This window comes from Bos mutus, chromosome 21 (genome assembly GCF_027580195.1).
Source record: "Bos mutus isolate GX-2022 chromosome 21, NWIPB_WYAK_1.1, whole genome shotgun sequence".
Classification (NCBI taxonomy): Eukaryota; Metazoa; Chordata; class Mammalia; order Artiodactyla; family Bovidae; genus Bos; species Bos mutus.
This window is the reverse complement of record NC_091637.1, coordinates 57,944,576-57,963,996: the sequence shown is the minus strand read 5'-3', so window position 1 is coordinate 57,963,996 and position 19,421 is coordinate 57,944,576. Positions and strand designations below refer to the sequence as shown.

Here is a 19,421-nt window from a genome sequence, read left to right as displayed (position 1 = left end):
TCAAGTGGTTAAGTAAATCTGAACATAACAGTAACATGACATTTCAGAAATCATTTGTGGATGCTGCCACAGGAAAAGAGAAGGAATTATCACAAAAAGACTTTACGAAATACCTGAGCAGATAAACAGCCCTTTCAATATCACTGAGGTCTTCATCAACTGTCAATCTTTCTATTTCTTCTGGTGTCTGTCAAGTGTAAAATACAAATTATGCACACAAACATCAGCTCAAGTCTTGCCTCCAGGGACCCTATATGAGTACAGACTAATGAAAAAGTTTCGCAATTAAGCATTATCCTCAAAAACGAATTAAGGGGTCTGCCACCCTCAAATCAGATATCTCTAATGGTCGGGTTTAGGTGGTGGAGTTTGGGGGGCTCTGGGGCTTTTTTTTTTCTTTTGTTTACTCTTCTAGCTTCTAGACTGAAGCCTGAGAAACACTCTGTGGCTTCAGAACCTTGCTGAAATCAATTGTGTGTGCATATGTAAAATATGTACGTAGTTTTCATCTCGAATATCTAAGAGTGTTTTGCCAACATTTCCATCCCAGGAAATGCTTAAAAGGGGTCGGGGGTGGGGGTAGGGATGAAGACTGCAGCCAGCGGAGGGAGAATGAGAAAGACGAAATCTGGATTGGGGGAGGGAAGGGAATAAACTCTGGGGCTGGAAGGAAATCAAAGATATTGCGGCAGGTGGGAGTGAAAAGAGCTAAAGGAGCAATTGCGGGGGGCGGTGGTCGGTCAACCAGGTTTGGCAGCAGTAAGGGTTGGAGCCTGGGAAGCAAGATGACTCTGCGGGGTGGGGGAGCTAGTGGCAGGTTGTGGGGGCGGGTGCCTAGTGAAGGCTGACTCTCCTAAGGGGATTGGGGAGCAGGGTCCCTGCTAAGAGTCTTGGAGGGGCTGGAAGGAAGGGACACGTGGTGACTCAAGATCGGGACAAAGGGTCGAGAGGGCTTTAAAGACCGAGAGCAGGACGACTCCAAGATGGGTATTGGTGGGTTGGGAGGTGAAGTGGGGGCCCTGGGCTTGCTCGGATGAGGACGGAGGTGGGGGGGCGGGGGACGGAATGGGATCTGAGGTATCTCTGGAAAAGGTAGCGGGGAGAGTCGGGGCCGTGTTAACTGAAGACTGAGACTAGGTCCACAACCCCGGGCAGCAGCAGCAGCACCAGGGAGCCGAAGCGGGGGGAGGGGGAGCCCCAAGGAGAGGACGCGGGAGGCAGCGGGCTGCGGCTGCGAGGGGCAGCTCCCGCAGGGCCCAGGGGGAGGGGGCCGCAACGGAGGGGCCCCGGGCCGTGAGAGAGGGACGGCGCGGGAGAGGACGCCGGGCTGGCCCGAGTCCAAGGGGCTCGGCGGGCCGTTCCTGAGGTGGCCGGGTTGGGGAAAGGGCCCGGGGCGGGCCGGGCCGGAACGGGCAACTGGAAAAGCCAGAGCGTCTGAGGGGTCGCGGGCTGGCCCCGGGCGCCCGTACCTCAGGGCTGGGGGTCCAGGCTGGGAGAAGCCGAGCCACGTCGAAGAAGGGGGCCCGCGAGGGGTCGGGTTAGGGTAACACGGCCCTCGGGGACTGAGGGGGGCGGGGGCGGGCAGCAGGACTCTGAGAGGGTCCCGGGCCGCCTCGTGAAGCGAACGGGCGGGGGTCGGGACAGGGGCCAGCCGCCGGGCGCCCTACGGGCAGTTCCTCCTCCCCGGGGCGCACCTTGAGGCTCCGGCGGACCGGCCTCTCGATGATGGTGAGCTCCTGCAGGTCCTCCATGTAGCCGAACAGGCTGTTCTGACTGAAATCCATCGCGGCGGCGGCGGCGGCGGGCGACGGCGGATGCATGGACCGCCGGGCCCCCTCGCCGCCCGGGCCGGAGCGGTCCCGGGATGCCGGACGCTCACAGCCCCGCGGCCGCCCACCAGCAACACTTTCTCCCGCTCTCCGCCGCCGGAGCCGGGCTGGAGGCTAGCGGGCGGCGGGAGAAGGAGCGCGGCCGCCGAGGGGGCGGGGCGGCCAAGGCGAGGGGGCGGGGCGAAGCGCGCGGGCGTGCTGTGGGGGCGGGGCCGTGCCGGGGTAGGTGCCCGCCTCGGCCCCACCCCCTCCCGGGCGCCCGCTGCCGGCGGGCGGGACGCAACTGCCGCGCCGCGTCCCCTCGCCGCCCTCCTCGCCCCTTCGCCCCGCCCCGTCAGAGTGCGCGCCTAGCAGTAGCGCATGCGCAGAGCCTCCTACCTACTGCAGCTGGTGGAGGCGGTTTGGGGTCGGTAGACTCCGGGCGAAGATGAGCCGATAAGCGAGGGAAACAAAGGGGAAGGTGGGTTGGGATCTTGGTTAACTTGCCGTAATTGTGGTGCGGTTATTCGTGGGACAGCCCACCCCAGCGCACGAGCTGGGTAACTCTGCTCTGTCCTTGAGGGAGAGGTGTGTACCCAAAATAAGCAAATAGAACTTGGGGTGTGCTAGGTTGTGGGGGACGGGTGATCTGGAAATACAGTCCGGGAGGGGTTAACGTAGGGAGGGCAGCCGTCAGAAAAAGGACTCCCGAAGACACTTAAAACTGAATTTAAAACAGGATTTTTTCAAGAGAAATAAGAGTAAGCGGGTTTCGGGTTGAAGCCTGGGCGTCTATATGGTTGTAGGAAGTGCAGAGTAGAGCTTGGAGTGCAGGGAAACGGGTGCTTGACAAGGTAGAGAGGTAGATCCTTAATGGAGAAGAGCCCAGGTCTGGGCAGCAACGTTGAGTTGCTTGCATTTGGATTCTGTTACGAGTAGGAAGCGATGGAAGAAGTTGGGGCAATTTTGGGGGACCTCAGAGACAAGAGTTTTGTTGATCATACTCTTCAGCGCCCGAGAGTCAGCAGGACCTATCTCTTATTATTTCCCACTCATTCCCTCTCCACGGTCCTGTTTCACTACCCGCCTCCTGTATGCATTCTCTCTCGTTTGATGTGTCCAAGTACATGTATGTATCCTCGAAAGACAGTGCTTTTGGTTTAAGTACCTATTTCTAATATACATGAATGCTGTTGTGATAGGAACTCATTCTGTACGTTTTTCCCTCAACAAAATGTCTAAGCTATCGATGGGGCATATCATATCAGGAGTTCCTTAACTGTCCTTTAAAAATATTTGAATTGGGGGTCTAGCACATGTTACTTATCAGTTCAGTAAGCAGTTAGGTTGCCAGAAGTACCTTGTTATCACAGAAATGCTGGAGTGGGTATTACATGTGTCTCTTATGGACCTTGAGAGGGAAAAAATGGAGCTGCTTGCTCATAGGATCTACACTGCTTGGTTTCAGTCTGCCCTGGTACTCTTTAGGATGGCTTTGCACTCCACCAATGAAGACAGGAAGGTTCTTGTCTCTCCACTTTGTACATTAACTTTTGGTATTACGTCCCAATTTATATTAATCTGGCATTGGTAAGGGTTTCCCTGGTGGCTCAGATGGCAAAGAATCTGCCTGCAATGCAGGAAGCCCAGGCGCTCCATCCTTGGGTCGGAAAGATCCCCTGGAGAAGAAAATGGCAACCCATTCCAGTATTTTTGCCTGGAGAATTCTCTGGACAGAGGCTGTAGCCTCTGTAGTCCATGGGGTTGCAAAGAGTCCTACAGAGTAGTACCATATTTTAATTTTCTTGATTTGTTGTTTAGTCGCCAAGTGGTGTTGGACTCTTTTGAGACACCATGGACTATAGCCCGTCAAGCTCCTCTGTCCATGGGATTTCCCAGGTAAGAATACTGGAATGGGTTGCCATTTCCTTCTCCAAGAGATCTTCGGGACCTGGGGATCAAACCCACATCTCCTACTTGGCAGGCGGATTCTTTACCACTGAGCCACTAGGGAAGCCCAGTTTTCACAATTAGTGATAACTATTTTTGCATATATTTAAGAGTTATAGAGATGTTTTTCCTTCCGTGAACTACCTTCTTACATTTTTTGCCTATTTTTCTGCTAGATTTCCTATTGTTTTTCTGAATGAATTTTTGAAGTTTCTTCAGTTCAGTTCAGTTGCTCAGTCGTATCCAACTCTTTGCAACCCCATGGCAGCACACCAGGCTTCCCTGTCTATCACCAACTCCCAGAGCTTGCTAAAACTCATGTCCATCGAGTTGGTGATGCCACCCAACCATCTCATCCACTGTCATCCCCTTCTCCTCCTGCCTTAAATTTTTCCCAACATCAGGGTCTTTTCCAAGGAGTCAGTGCTTCGCTTCAGGTGGCCAAAGTATTGGTGCTTCAGCTTTAGCATCAGTCCTTCCAATGAATATTCAGGACTGATTTCCTTTAGGATTGACAAGTTTGATCTGCTTGAAGTCCAAGGGACTCACAAGAGTCTTCAACACCACAGTTCAAAAGCATCAATTCTTTGGTGCTTAGCTTTCTTTATAGTCCAACTCTCACATCCATACATGACTACTGGAAAAACCATAGCTTTGACTAGACAGACCTTTGTTGTCAAAGTAATGTCTCTGCTTTTTAATATGCTGTCTAGGTTGGTCATAGCCTTTCTTCCAAGGAGCAAGTGTCTTAATTTCATGGCTGCAGTCACCATCTGCAGTGATTTGGGAACCCAAGAAAATAAAATCTATCACTGCTTCCGTTGTTTCCCCATCTATTTGCCATGAAATGATGGGACCAGATAGCATGATCTTAGATTTCTGAATGTTGAGTTTTAAGCCAGCTTTTTCACTCTCTTCTTTCACTTTAATCAAGAGGCTCTTCATTTCCTGCCATAAGGGTGGTGTCATCTGCCTATTTGAGGTTATTGATATTTCTCCCGGCAATCTTGATTCCAGCTTGTGCTTCATCCACCTAGGCATTTCACGTGATGTACTGTGCATATAAGTTAAATAAGCAGGGTGACAATATACAGCCTTGACGTACTCCTTTCCCAATTTGGAACCAGTCCATTGTTCCATCCCGGGTTCTAACTGTTGCTTCCTGACCTGCATACAGGTTTCTCAGGAGGCAGGTAAGTTTCTTATATATTACGAATATTAACCCCTTGTCAGCCTTGGACATTACCAGTATCTCCCAGTCTTTCTTGCATCCTTTTAGCTTGGTATTTGCTCCCTTACAGTGTAGGGGAAGTGCCTATTTTGATGTACTCAGATGCATGCCATTTCAGCTTTGTGAAAACCTTTTTGGGATCTTGTTTGAGGATCTTCTCCTACTCGTGGTTGCAAAATATTCTCCTACATTTTCCCCTCTTTTGCTTCACATTTGTACATAACACATGTCTTAATTCATCTGGAGTTCACCTCCTGTGTACTGCAAATAGGAATTCAGTATTACTTTGTGCACATGCTAAGCCAGTTTTCCCAGCAGTTCCCACCAAACAAGCTATCTTTTCCCTACCAAGACGTGATGGCATCTGTGATGTAAGCCAAGTCCCCTTAGACATCTGTCTCTGTCTCTAGTCTCTCTTTGCTCTTCTATTGACGCAGCTCAGCTCTTATACCAATGCTGCACTGATTTTATTGCTGTGACTTTGTTATTAATATATATCCTAATATCCAATAGAGTGAATCCTCCCACTCTTTGCCCTTGTTTTTTTTTTTTTTTTTAGATATTGCCTTGAAGGTCAAAGCAAAAACCGGTCAGGAGTTACCTCAAAGCTGCAAGTCAGGTATCCTGATCCCTACTCCACTAGGGAGAATTCAAGGGAAAATGAAAAGGGGTGGATCTTGATGGAATCAGGATGGAGAAAAAGCAAAGACACGATGAAGGTGGTTTTCCTTAGCTAATATCTTGAAGCCTCCATCTTCTATGAGTTTTCTGAAATTCTCCTTTTCCTCTTGATTTGTAGCTGCTATTAAACAATGCTTGTAAGCTTTACCCTGTTTCAGTTAAGAAGTTTTATGTTATCTCCTATTTGAATTTTGTAACAGCATCCTCTGAGACTTGCTGCTGCTGCTGCTAAGGCACTTCAGTCATGTCCGACTGTGTGCGACCCCATAGACGGCAGCCCACCAGGCTCCCCCGTCCCTGAAATTCTCCAGGCAAGAACACTGGAGTGGGTTGCCATTGCCTTCTCCAGTGCATGAAAGTGAAAAGTGAAAGTGAAGTCGCTCAGTCGTGTCTGACTCTTAGCGACCCCATGGACTGCAGCCTACCAGGCACCTCCATCCATAGGATTTTCCAGGTCAGAGTACCGGAGCAGGTTGCCATTGCCTTCTCCTCTGAGACTTGAGGCCATTCTTTTTTTTTTTTTTAATCTGTATTGATATTTTACAATTTTATTTTTTTAATTTATTTTATTTTATTTTTTAACTTTACAATATTGTATTGGTTTTGCCATACATCAACATGAATCCGCCACAGGTATACACGTGTTCCCCATCCTAAACTCTCCTCTCTCCTCCCTCCCCGTACCATCCCTCTGGGTCATCCCAGTGCACCAGACCCAAGCATCCAGTGTCATGCATCGAACCTGGACTGGCGACTCGTTGCCATTCTTAATGAACAATTGAATACACCGACACAGCTTTCATGGACAGGAGGTTGGTGAAGTGAAAATATTCAGGCTGAAGAGTTGTGCCTGCTGTAGTTACCACCGTGTGGTGGAAATAGCCCACCTTGCCAGGAAACCTGAGTCCCAGTCCCGAATCTGTCAGTGACATGCAGTGGAATGACTCTTGGAACCGTCTTTTCCTTATCTGACCTGCTTTGTTACAGCTTGTCTCAGTGTTTCCTCAGAGTAGCCGTGAGAGGTACAGAAGAGATGCACTACTTTTCCAATTTTATAAAGAAACTGAGGCTCAGAGAAGTTCTGTGACTTAGGATTGAGCAGCTAAGGGGAGCTAGGTTTACTTATTAGTTCTGTCCCTTGAACAACACCATGGTGGTTGGGTGCATGGATTTTGGATCCCAGCTGCCTGAGTTCGAGTCCTGGCTCTGCCACTTCCAGCTGTGGGCAAGGTACTTAATCACTTTGTCCCTCACTTTACTCATCTGTAAGACAGAAATAATGAAACTGAAAGTTGCTCAGTCGTATCCGACTCTTTGAGACCCCATGGACTCTACAGTCCATGGAATTCTCCAGGCTAGAATACTGGAGTGGGTAGCCTTTCCCTTCTCCAGGGGATCTTCCCAACCCAGGGATTGAACCTAGCTCTCCTACATTGCAGGTGGATTCTTTACCAGCTGAGCCACCAGGGAAGCCAAAGACAGAAATAATAGTACTGGCCCTTAGCACAAAGTCATGTGCGAATTAAATGAGGTAATATGCATACAGTCCTTAGAGAAATTCCTGGCATGCAGCAAGCATTCAGCATCTGCTATTATTATTGTTTTTACCACCAGATCAGTGTTCCTCTGTTCCCAAGTTCAGAAAAGATTAAATACATTGTGCTGAATCAATTATTGTGGGAGGCAGAATGAAGCTGTCCCAAAGATGTCCATGTCCTAATCCTCTAATGTGTGACTGTGTTACCTTACACAACAAAAGGGACTTTAAATATGTGACCATTGTTGTTGTTTAGCTGCTAAATCGTGCACAACTCTGCGACCCCATGGACTGTAGCCAGCCAGGCTCCTCCATGAGATTTCCCAGGCAAGAATACTGGAGTGGGTTGCCATTTCCTTCTCCAGGGTATCTTCCTGACCCAGGGATCGAAGCCATGTTTCCTGCTTGGCAGGCAGATTCTTTTTTTTTTTACTACTGACCCACCTGGAAAACCCAAAAAATGTCACTAGTTTAAAGATTTTGAGGTGATCCAGGTAGGCCCAGTGTAATCATAAAGAGTGCTTACAAGTGAAAGAGAGAGGCAGGAGGGTCAGTGTCAGAGTGATGGGAGGCAAGAGAAACTTGACTGGCCGTTGCTTTGAAGGTGGAAGAGAGCACAAGTGGATAGCTGGGAAAAAACAAAAACAAGCTTCTAGATTCTCCAGGTGGAAATGCCATGCAGCCCCCACAGACACCTTGAATTTAACCCAGTGAAACCCAGTTCTAATCTCCAGAACTGTGAGATAATAAATTTGTGTTTTTCAAGCTACTAGATTGGTGGTAATTTGTTACAGCAGCAGTAGGAAACTAATGTAATTATAATATGATAATGAGAAAACTATTTAGATTTCTAATTGAGACCATAGGCAAAATCATTTTCAGGTGAGTAAAAAACCAAGGACAAATCTTTCAAACTTTTGGAAGAAAATATAGAAGAATAGTTTTATGACATCAGGGAGAGTTTTCTTATACAAAAAAAAAAAAAACACACAATATAAAAGATTGATAAAGGTAGCTACTTTGAAATTTAGAACTCGTTTCATCATAATGCACAAGAAAACCTGCAGACCAGGAAAGCATATTTACAATAAAATAGCCATGGAAAAATTGCTGTCTAGAATTAAGAACTCCAAAAAAGTCAGTAAGAAGACAGCTAAGTGGAAACACCGGCAAAATATACAAGCAACCGTTTTGCAAAAGAAAACTCACTAATAAACCTATGGAAAGAAGCCCAGCCTCATTAGTAATCAGGGGAAGGTAAATGTAGACACCCACCGAACAGGCACAAATTTTAAAGTCTGATGGCATCAGGTGTCTGAAGGATGTAGAACGGAGGGCACTCTTGCACACTGTTGGTGGAAATGAAACTTGTGGTAAGCACTTTGGAAGCCACAGCATTGACTTATAAAGTGGAATTTACTTCTTCAAGGTATGTACTGTGTACCCTAGAGGAATTCTTTGCACACTTGCACAGAGCCATGTACAAGAAAGTTCACAGCAGTACAAATTGCAATTGCAAAAACCTGGTAACAGTTCACATACCCATTAACAAGAGGATAAATTAATGGTATTACACTCAATCAGTGGAAAACTGTGATGATAAAAATGAACCCCAACTATGTAATTCTACAAAAATAAACCTCACCAAGGTGGTGAACAACATGTAAATTGCCAAAGACTACATACAGTGTTATACTACTTATATAACATTCAAAAGCAATACTATATGTAATAACTGCACGCATGATAAGTCGCTTAAGTCGTGTCTGACTCTCTGTGATCTGACGAACTATAGCCATCCAGGCTCTTCTATCCACAGTTTTCTCCAGGCAGGAATACTGGAGTGGGTTGCCATGCCCTCCTCTAGGGGATCTTCCTGACTTTGGAGTCGAACTCGCGTCTCATTTCTCCTGCATTGGCAAGTGGGTTCTTTACCATTAGCACCATGGGAAACCCCATGTGGTTAAAATGTTGATAAGGAAAAGAAGATGATGGATAAAAAAACGGAGCCTTTTGTTAATCTCTGGGACTGAGATGTGATCGGGGAGGAGCACATAGATGTTAGTGATGTGTTTGTTTTCTGTTTCAATTTTTCAGCCACGCCAAAATCAGCATGTGGGATCTTAGTTCCCAGACCAGGGATGGAGCTCACCCTGCAGTGGAAGTGCAGTCTTAACCACTAAACCCCCAGGGAAGTCCAAAGTGATGTGTTATTTTTTAAACTGGGTAGTGATATGTGAGTGTTTTATTGTTAGGCTTGAAATATACATACGTACTCCATATCATGTTTTATGCATGAAGTATTTTAGAAATTTTTAGATCTGGGAGGTGATGTGGTTTCCAGTCATAGTGTAGCCACTGCATTCATCCAACCATTCATTCAAAAAATATTTCAAGATTCTACTTTCTATGTTATATTAAGCATTAATCATAGTTATATTATAGGCACTGTTCTAGGCCTAGGGATTCATAGTAAGCTAGGTACAGGTCCTACCATTAAGGAGTACATACCCTAGGGATAGCAATAGAAATTGATCCAATAATTGATACAATTAAATAGATAACTACAAACTATAATAATTGCTATGGAAAAAATGCAGGGAGCAGACTGATGGAGGAGGATCACCTCAACTATTTTTGCATAAGTCAGAAATAAACTTCTATTGTGTTAAGCCACTGAGAATTCATGTTTTCTGTTACTGCAGCATAGCCCATCTGTCCTAATGAATAAAAGATTCTAGGGGCACCAGAGTGACAATAGAGAGACCAGGTAGGAGATGATAAGAGCTTGAACTAAAGTCATGATGATAGAGATGAAGCAATGTGAACAGATGCAAGAGAGGTTTTGGAGGTAGCTGGGGATGGATTAGAGGTGGAGGGGTGGGGGTGAGGGAGACAGAGGCATTAAGGATGATTTCCAAGTTCTGGGCTTGTGCAGCTGGCTGCATGGAGCTATCACCCACCCTGTGCTCATTCCGTGATTTCTTTAATGTGTGAGTAGATGGCAACTGCTGACAACGGTCGCAGAGGTCAACCTATAGCCCCAAGAGGACTTTTCCCAAGTCAGCACCTGCCCCATGGAACAGCTCCCTTCTCGCCAGCTTGGGTCTGGGTGAACTAGGTCAGGTTCCTACTAGGCTATACCTGTTAGAATCTGCCCAGTACCTGGCACAACAATTAACAGATAGCAAGGCTTCTGTTAATGTTTGTTGACAAAGTGGTAAGGGAAAGATGGAAGAGGCAAGGAGAATAGGGCAGGGAGCACTAAATTGACACTGTTGTTTAGTCACTAAGTTGCATCCAACTCTTTGTCACCCCATGAACTGCAGCACTCCGGCTTAGCAGAAGATCTGCCACCCTGGGCCAAGTCACCTGGATTAATGGAGCTTTTGCTGCTTCTTTTTCTTTTCTGCCATGCCATGTGGCTTGCAGGATTTTATTAACAATTCCCGACCTGGGATTGAACCCAGGTCACAGCAGTGAAACCTCCCAAGTCCTAAGCACTGGCCCTCCAGAGAATCCCTGCTCTTCTTTTGAAGTCACTCCCAACATAGTCAGAATGATACTATGCTCTAAACCAGGGCTTCTCAACCTTGTTACTATGGGATTCTTGGTAATTCTTTAAGTGACAGTTCGCTCAGTCGTGTCCAACTCTTTACAATCCCATGGACTATAACCCACCAGGCTTCTCTGTCCATGGAATTCTGCAGGCAAGAATACCGAAGTGGATTGCCATTCCCTTCTCCAGGGGATCTTCCTGACCCAGGGATTGAACCTGGGTCTCCGCATTGCAGGCAAATTCTTTATCATCTGAGCCACAGGGAAGCCCTCTACTTGGAGCAAAATGCTATCGTGTGCGTTAGCAGCCTCCCTGGCCTCTACCCACTAGATGCCAGCATCTGATCCTAACCCTCTCCTCACACCTTCTCAGTTATGACCCTGGAAATATCTTCAGACACTTGTCAGATTTGGACACAAAACCCTCTTCTTCCCAACTGAGAACCACCGCTCTAAACTCCACAGCAACTCCCCACCTCCTGCAGAGAACGCCCTCCCACATCCCGTCCCATCTCTGATCTCCCATCCGCCCGTTTTCTCCATCACCCACTCTGCTTTTTTGCATGCACTGGTGTCCATGTTGTCCTGTGGGCACTCGAGGTGTGAGGCCCGTCAGAGCCCCGAAACCTGGGATGCTCTTCCATCGGAATTTCAGAAGATTTCCCCCCACACCATTGCATCTTTCAGGGTTTTTCTCAAATGTCCCCTTCTCAAGGAAACCAGCTCAGAACACCTTTTATGAAAGTGTTTTGGTTTGTTAGGGCCACCACAACAAAATACCGCAGACTGGGTGACTTAAACAACAGAAGTGTACCGTCTGTCCATCTAGAGGCTGGAAGTCAAGATCAAGGTGTCGGCAGGTTTGGTTTCTCCTGAGGCTACAGGTGGCGGTGTCTTCACGGGGTCTTTTCCCTGTGTGTAGGCATCTTTGGTGTCTCTTTATGTCTCCACATTTTCTCTCCTTATAAGGACACCAGGCGTGTTGGGTCTGGAGGAGGAAATGGCCACCCACTCCAGTATTCTTGCCGGGATAATCCCATGGACGGAGGAGCCTGGCGGGCTACAGTCCATTGGGTTGCAAAGAGTTGGACACAGCTGAGCGACTGAACACACATATTGGGCTAGAACCTACTCCAATGGCCTCATTTTAACTCCATTACCTCTTTAATGCAGTCGCGTTCTGAGGTACTAGGGGTCAGGACTTAACACGTGAATTTTGGAGGACACAGTCCAGCCCATAATACCCAACCATCACCCCTACCAGCACTCATCAGTCTAACATTCTGAGTATTTTGCTTATTCATCTCTTTTACAGTCCTTTCCCCTCTAACCCTCCACTCACACACTGTCTTCCATAAAGGGAGGGGCCTTGTCCATGTGATTCACCACTGCATCCCCAGTGCCTAGAATTGTCCCTGGAACATGGTAGGTGCTTATTAATTAGTTGTTCAAGTGATAAATAGGCAGAGCTTCTCCATTAACTAGTTGTGAACTTGGGGAAATCACTGAACTTCTCTAGCTCTCAGCTCCCTCTGTCAAGTGAGGAAATTAGGCTAGATAACATAAAATGAGAATTCTGCCCTATTTGAATCTTAGCACACTCTTCCCTGGGCGGTGCAGCCCTAGGGCAGCCCCAGTGAGGGGAGTGAAGTGAGATGGGGCACAAACGGAAACAGATAGAGGCACTGTGCTGCCCAGCCGGCCACCAGTTCACAAAGAGACACAGCCAGGTAGGTGCTCAGTCACAGAGGACCTTCTCCAGACAGGCTGTGCAGACACCTGGTCTGGGAACCGCTGTGAGAATCATTTTCCCCTGTCATCTACCTTCTATGGGTCACAGGTGGCTCCTTGAGGAGTCAAGTCCCTGGCACTCTAATGGTTTTACCTGGTTCCTTCAGCAGCTTCTGGGGGCACCAGGCCCCAGGCCCTCTGGAGGAAGGTCTCAATCCTATGAAGGCCTCAACCTCTGAAGCTGCAGGGAACCAAGAAAGTAGGGTAATCGGGACAGCCATCTCTGATCCTTAGGGTCGAAGTGGCTCAGGGCCTAGGAGACAGCCGAGATGCAAAATCTCAGATGGCCTAAGATGTGTCCAAGCAGGAAGATAAGGGAAGGAACAGTGAGGAGGGCGACAGCTGGGGTGTCTGCCACCCAGGTCAGGACAGAGCTGGTAGGAAGCATTGATGGGCTGCAGCCACTGAGGAAGGAGGTCAGACAGAGACGTGCAGCCTAGCAGGCAGGGCATTAGGTGGGCTAGATGGAATTGATCCTTTTGAAGTCCTGAAGGGGACTCTGTGGCCCCATGAGCAGCCCAGCCTCATGAAGTATTCTGGCCCGTCCTTGAACAGGCAGTTAGCATCATCACTTGCAGGGGCAGGCTCCAGGTGGCTGTTATGGGGAAGTGGGGGTGGGAGGGGGTCCCATTTCCTCGACATGGAGCCTTGGGGTTGGGCAGGCAGGGAACTGTTTCATTAGCAACAGGATTTGGGTGCTCAGTTTACCTTCCCCCAACCCCAGTCCTCCTCACTATTAACTGCCTCCGCCCCTCGCCCGGCCTGATCGTCACTTTGCCAACTCTTCCCAAACTCCAGCCGCCCCCTCAGCTGTCTCTGGAGGGTGAGAGGGTGCTCAGTGCCACAGCGCTCCTCCTCCGGGAGGGGGTGTTTTTTTCTTATGTGTGGGCTGGGTGTGTTGGGCTGTGCTCCAACTCAAGGGCAGGCTCCTCCCTCCAGAGGTGGTCATCCCCGCCAGAAGTGCAGTCACACATTTGTCTCCTGGGAGGCGGTGGGCGAGGGAAGCAGAACACAGCATGTGAGCATGCGGAGGGGTGTCTGCAGATCCGGGATCGGGTGATGGGCCCTGAGAGCAGGGAGCTGACACTGCTGACTGTCTGGAGAGGCAGCAGGAGGCTGATTATAGGGCTGGGTCTCTCGGCCCTGGATGTGGGTGCAAGAGCCTGCGGACACACTTAACTGTCAAGGTGGGGGTGATGGTTACCCTGGTGACTGGGCTAGGAAGTGGGTTGGCCTTGCAGGCAGTAATGCTGGAAAGAAAATATAGTAAGTACTGGTTAGGGCTTCTCTCTTCTTTTTCTTGATAGGAGCACCAGTTAGATGGAGCCTTATTATCCTAAACGAAGGACAACTTTCAGTGGTCAGCCCACCGTATTCTCTGTTGGTTTCCTGTGAACACCCCACTTCACACCTTTAAGTCCTGATGGCTCAGCAGTAAAGAATTGGCCTGCAATGCAGGAGACACAGGAGACACGGGTTTGATCCCTGGGTCAAGAAGATCCCCTGGAGGGGAGGGCATAGCAATCCACTCCAGTATTCTTGCCTGAAGAATTCCGTGGATAGAGGAGTCTGGCCGGCTATAGTCCATAGGGTCACAAAGAGTCAGACATGACTGAAGCGACTGAGAACAAGCATGTAAGCTAGTATAGAAGATCTTGATCCTAGTCCCAAATCACCCTGGGACCTGGGGAAAGTCACTTCCTCTCTCTAGGTACCACTCAGATCTCCAAGACCCCTAAGATCCCTTCATATTCTAATTCCTCGGCCCAACCCCCCAGATATTCTGATTCAGCAGGTCTGGAACTGGGCCCAGGACTCTGCATTTTAGCCCTTCCCCCTCCACTCCCCCAGGTTCATTGTTGTACCTGCAGTTCAGAACTACTGAAGCTGGGTGCTAAGAGCTCAGGCATGGGAATCAGACAGTCCCAGATTTGAATCTCACCTCTGCTGCCTACCGTTTATCTACAGCCCATCTGAGCCTCAGTTTTCTCACCTCTATAATGGGGGAAAGAGAACTGCCAGAGTGTTGTGATGAGAATCAGCTGAGATGAGGCTGCAGGCATTCCTGGCACGTGATGAGGGTCCCATAAGTGTTACGCTAAATTTTACTTGCTATTCTGTGTGAATCTGTAGTGTCTCTACTATCCTCTCCCCTTCCCAGCAGCTCCCTTCCATCTGCTCTTCTTCTCCAGCCAAATCCCACATCCAGGAAAATGGTCTCGGCAGTAAGCAAGGAAGAGTCAGGCTAGAGGAGGAGGAGACAGTACACTCACAGCTGGGGCCCTCACACCCTGTTCCATCTGTTTAATTTGTTGCCATGACAACTCATAGCTTACCAGCCTCTGTGGGGTAGAACAACTTCCTCAGACGCTCTGGATGTGAATGGTCATTTTCCCCAGGCACCAGCAGCTGGGAGACCTCTATGGCCACCCCCATCCTATCCACCACATTTTCATTTCAGGATAAACTGAGGGCTTCTCCAGGGCAAGGACTTAGCTGAATTTTGCTTCAAGGCTCAGGCACCTAACACAGTTACCTGGCATTTGCTTTTATTCACTTGCTAAGTCAGCAAGGAGATCAAACCAGTCCATCCTAAAGGAAATCAGTCCTGAATCTTCATTGGAAGCACAGATGCTGAAGCTGAAGCTCCAATACTTTGGTCACTTGATGCAAAGAACTGACTCTTTGGAAAAGACCCTGATGCTGGGAAAGATTGAGGCAGGAGGAGAAGGGGACAACAACAAAGAGTTGGACACAACTGTGCGATTGAACTGAACTGAGTTGCTAAGTCGTGTCCAACTTTTTGCAACCCCATGGACTGCAGCATGCCAGGCTTCCCTGTCCTTCACTGTCTCCCGGAGTTTGCTCAAACTCATGTCAATCAAGTCAGTGATGCTATCCGACCATCTCATCCCGGCATAGAGCTCAAGAAATGCTGGCTGAATGAATACATAAATGTCATGTAAACCTGATTCTCTTTGAGTTTCTTTATCAGCAGTGATCTTCATTTAGGAAAGTTAAAAATGAAGTTAGGAGTCCAGGTGTCTGTCAGTTGATTTCCTCCCCGCCTACCCATTGGGAGTCCAGGTGTCTGTCAGTTGATTTCCTCCCCGCCTACCCATTGGGAAAAATGCATTCCAACCTCTTTGAATGGCATTTATTCACCTTGGCTGCATCTACACATGAATACATAGGAAAGCCTGAGGCCTCCAGGGCCCCTGAAGTATTGTAGTAATGTTGCCTCAACAAATTGTTCATCTAAGCTTTTCTGAGCCACAATGGTTATTAATATATCAAAGTCTGTACACCAAGAACATTCATCTTTCCTTTGCAGGGACTTGCTTCTCCCAACCATGAATTTTTCATACCCCCTTTCCCTCCCCTTGCCCAGTTAAAAATAAATCTAATATTGTCAGTCCATCAACTTTCATCCTAGCAGCCTGTACATTTCAGATAATATATCCTCCTGTCTGGAGACAGACCCATAGATGAATGAGTCTTTGACTTTTAGACACAGTGGTGTCAGGTGTATCTGAACCTTTTTTTAAGACACGTGCATAAGGAGAAATAGAATAGTGCACTTACTTTTCTTTTAAAAATTAATTAAAAACAAAAATTAACTGAAAGCAAAACAAAATCGGTTCCCATCTTCCTCTCTCTTGAGGACAGCCTCTCTCAAGCAAAAGACAGAATTGGTAAAACAAATCCACTCGGTGTTGCAGCTGATTAACAAATTTCATAAGAAAAAGAGATTAAGACTCTTGGCTCAGAAAGTTTTTTCAACATCACAAAGATTAATTTTCTATTATGTCCGCCATTAATAGACAATTGTGAGGTAATAGAAAATACATACACGGGTTTCCGCTCCTGGTTCCTGGCACAGAACTCCTAAAACCCTTGCTAATTTCCTAAGTGATAAAAACACTAGGAGCATCTCTTGCTCTGTTGAGGACACTGCAGATAGGCTGCTGGATGAAGGCTGGGCACCAGTATGAGCAAGCATTGGTTAGAAGCTTGGAATTTTCAGTCTCACCCCTTGTCCTCCAGAGCGGGAGGAAGGTGAGTTAGTAATTGATCATGCCTCTATGAGGAAGCCTCCTTAAAGTCCTAATGCTAAGGGGCTTGGAGAACTTCCAGATGGATGATCAGGAGGAGGTGATGGGAGAGTGGTCCAGGAGAGAGCATAGAAGCCGCTCGCCCTCATCTGTTCCATCTGGCAGTTCATCTGTATCCTTTATCATATCCTTTTACAATAAACCAGTAAATGAAGTAAACTGTCTGTGTTCTGTGAGCCACTATAGCAAATTAATCGAGTCTGAAGAGGGGGTCATGAGAACCTCTGATTTATAACTGATGGGTCAGAAGCCCTGGTGACAACCTAGACTTGTTTTTTCCCCCATATTTTTTTAAAACATCTGGTCCCACTCTGCAGCATATGGGACCTTAGTTCCCTGACCAGGGATTGAACCCACGCCCCCTGCATTGGAAGACGGTCTTAACCACCAGACACTGGGGAAGTTCATGACAACCTGGACTTGTGATTAGTGTCTGAAGTAATGGGAGGCAGTCTTTTGGGGCTGAGTCCTTAATCTGTAGGATCTGATGCTACCTTGAGGTAGATCGCATCAGAACTGAGTTAAATTGTAGGACACACAGCTAGAGTCAAGGAGAATCATTTGGTGGGTGTGAGAGAATTCCCCCACACACGTTGTCACTGGATCGTAGAATAATGCCAACAATTGAGCTTTGGTTAATGAAGCCTGTGCTTAAGAAGTAACATTTGTACATTCATTAAACCAAAAATTTGAGTACTTAGCATGGCTTCCCCTGTGGCTCAGCAGTAAAGAATCTGCCTGCAATGCAGACGCCACAGGAGACGCAGGTTCAATCCTGGGGGCAGGAAGATTCATCTGGAGGAGGGCATGGCAACCCACTCCAGTATCCTTACCCAGCGAATCCCACAGACAGAGGAGACTGGCAGGCTACAGTCCATACGGTTGCAAAGAGTCAGACACAACTGAAGCAACTTGGCATGCATGCATATATCTGGTGCTGCTGCTACTGCTGCTAAGTCACTTCAGTCGTGTCCAACTCTGTGTGACCCCATAGACGGCAGCCCACCAGGCTCCTCCGTCCATGGGATTTTCGAGGCAAGAGTACTGGAGTGGGGTGCCATTGCCTTCTCTGATATATCTGCTAGACAGGGCCATCTTCATGGGCCTGCAGCCTGGACAGTCGCACAGAGAGGGCCTGGTGCTCAGAAGAGCCTCCAGCTTGAGGTTTCATGGTCTCATGTCACCATCTTGAAATTCTTAACTTTTTCTTTGAACTTGTGTTTGGTAAGTGAGGTCTGATGGGACACTGGTGCGTGTTAGTAGCAGAGGAACTAAGCACAGTGTGTGGACAGAGGCAAGCTTCCCTTATCCCTTTGTTTCTGAGGTTGGGTTCTGCATTTGTTTGCCAGCACAATATTTTGTTTTGTAATTTGGGTTTCAAAGCTGTGAATGGAAGAAGTGCCACACAGCTGCTTATAGTCCCATTGTCCCCTTTTAGTGTTAAAAGATGCTTTCTCCTTGGAAGAAAAGCTAGGACCAACCTAGAAAGCATATTAGAAAGCAGAGACATTACTTTGCCAACAAAGGTCTGTCTAGTCAAAGCTATGGTTTTTCCTGTGGTCATGTATGGATGTGAATGTTGGACCATAAAGAAGGCTGAGCACTGAAAACTGATGCTTTTGAACTGTAGGGTTGGAGAAGACTCTTGAGAGTCCCTTGGACTGCAAGGAGATCCAACCAGTCCATCCTAAAGGAAATCAGTCCTGAATATTCATTGAAAGGACTGATTCTGAAGCTGAAGCTCCAATACTTCACCTGATGCAAAGAACTGACTCATTAGAAAAGACCTTGATGCTGGGAAAGATTGAAGACAGGAAGAGAAGGGGATGACAGATGATGAGAGGGTTGGATGGCATCACCAGCTCAATGAACATGAGTTTGAGCAAGCTCCGGGAGGTGGTAAAATGACAGGGAAACCTGGTGTGCTGCAGTCCATGGGGTCACAAAGAGACACGACTGAGCAACAACCCCTTTTAGTGTAAATCTGGCCACATCACATATTTGTTATTTGTCTGTGTTTTTATTTCATGTTTTAATTTTATTTTATTATTTTTAAAATCTTTTTAATTTTTACGTTGGCCATGTGGCACGGCATGCAGGCTCTTAGTTCCCTGATCAAAGATCAACCTGGGCCCCCTGTAGGGGAAGCGCAGTCCTACCCACTGGACCGCCAAGGAATTCCCGCTTGTCTGTGTTGTTTTTTTTTTTTTCTCCTCCTCACCCCCCCCCTCCCCACCCTTGTCTGTGTTTTTAACCTTGAATTTATTCAGCAGTTCCTTCAACAAGCAGAGTTGAAAGCTGACTTGGGTTCCTGTTCCGCATGCCAAACTCTATTGGAAAAGGAAAGGACTCCTTTATTCAAACCCCATGCAAAAAGCATATTTGATCTAATAGAAGTATTTATAAAGCCTCACTCTACTCACCTAACACCATGCTTGGAGTGAAGCAGGAGCAAAAGGGTTGAAAATGAGATGCGGCTCCCACCTATTTGAGCTTATGACCTAAGAGGAGAAATAGGATATGCAAACTGTTAACAAGGGCAGCATATATGTGTTTTAATACAAAAAATGATTTTAGCTACTCAAGAGCTATTTCTTAGGCAAAGCAGGAGTGTGGGAATGGTGGTGAGGAGAAAGTGTGTGATCTAACTCACATATGCATGCTCAGTTGCCCAGTTGTGTCTCTTCATGACCCCATTAACCCACAGCCCACCAGGCTCCTTTGTCCATGGAATTCTCCAGGCAAGAATA

The 19,421-nt window shown here is 47.6% G+C and overlaps 1 protein-coding gene across 5 annotated transcripts in view; it reads right to left on the bottom strand.

Annotated features, from left to right (window-relative positions):
* Positions 1–1,992, bottom strand: part of PPP4R4 (protein phosphatase 4 regulatory subunit 4) — a 103,924-nt gene extending 101,932 nt beyond the window's left edge. For all 5 annotated transcript variants that reach the window (XM_070357889.1, XM_070357890.1, XM_070357891.1 and 2 more), the window contains exons 1-2: positions 1,695–1,992; positions 114–187 (exon numbers count right to left, since the gene is read on the bottom strand). In XM_070357889.1, coding sequence (XP_070213990.1) covers positions 114–187; positions 1,695–1,820 — 200 coding nt within the window. In that variant the 5' untranslated portion in view covers positions 1,821–1,992. The remainder of the gene's footprint in view (positions 1–113; positions 188–1,694) is intronic.
* Positions 1,993–19,421: the final 17,429 nt, after the last annotated feature.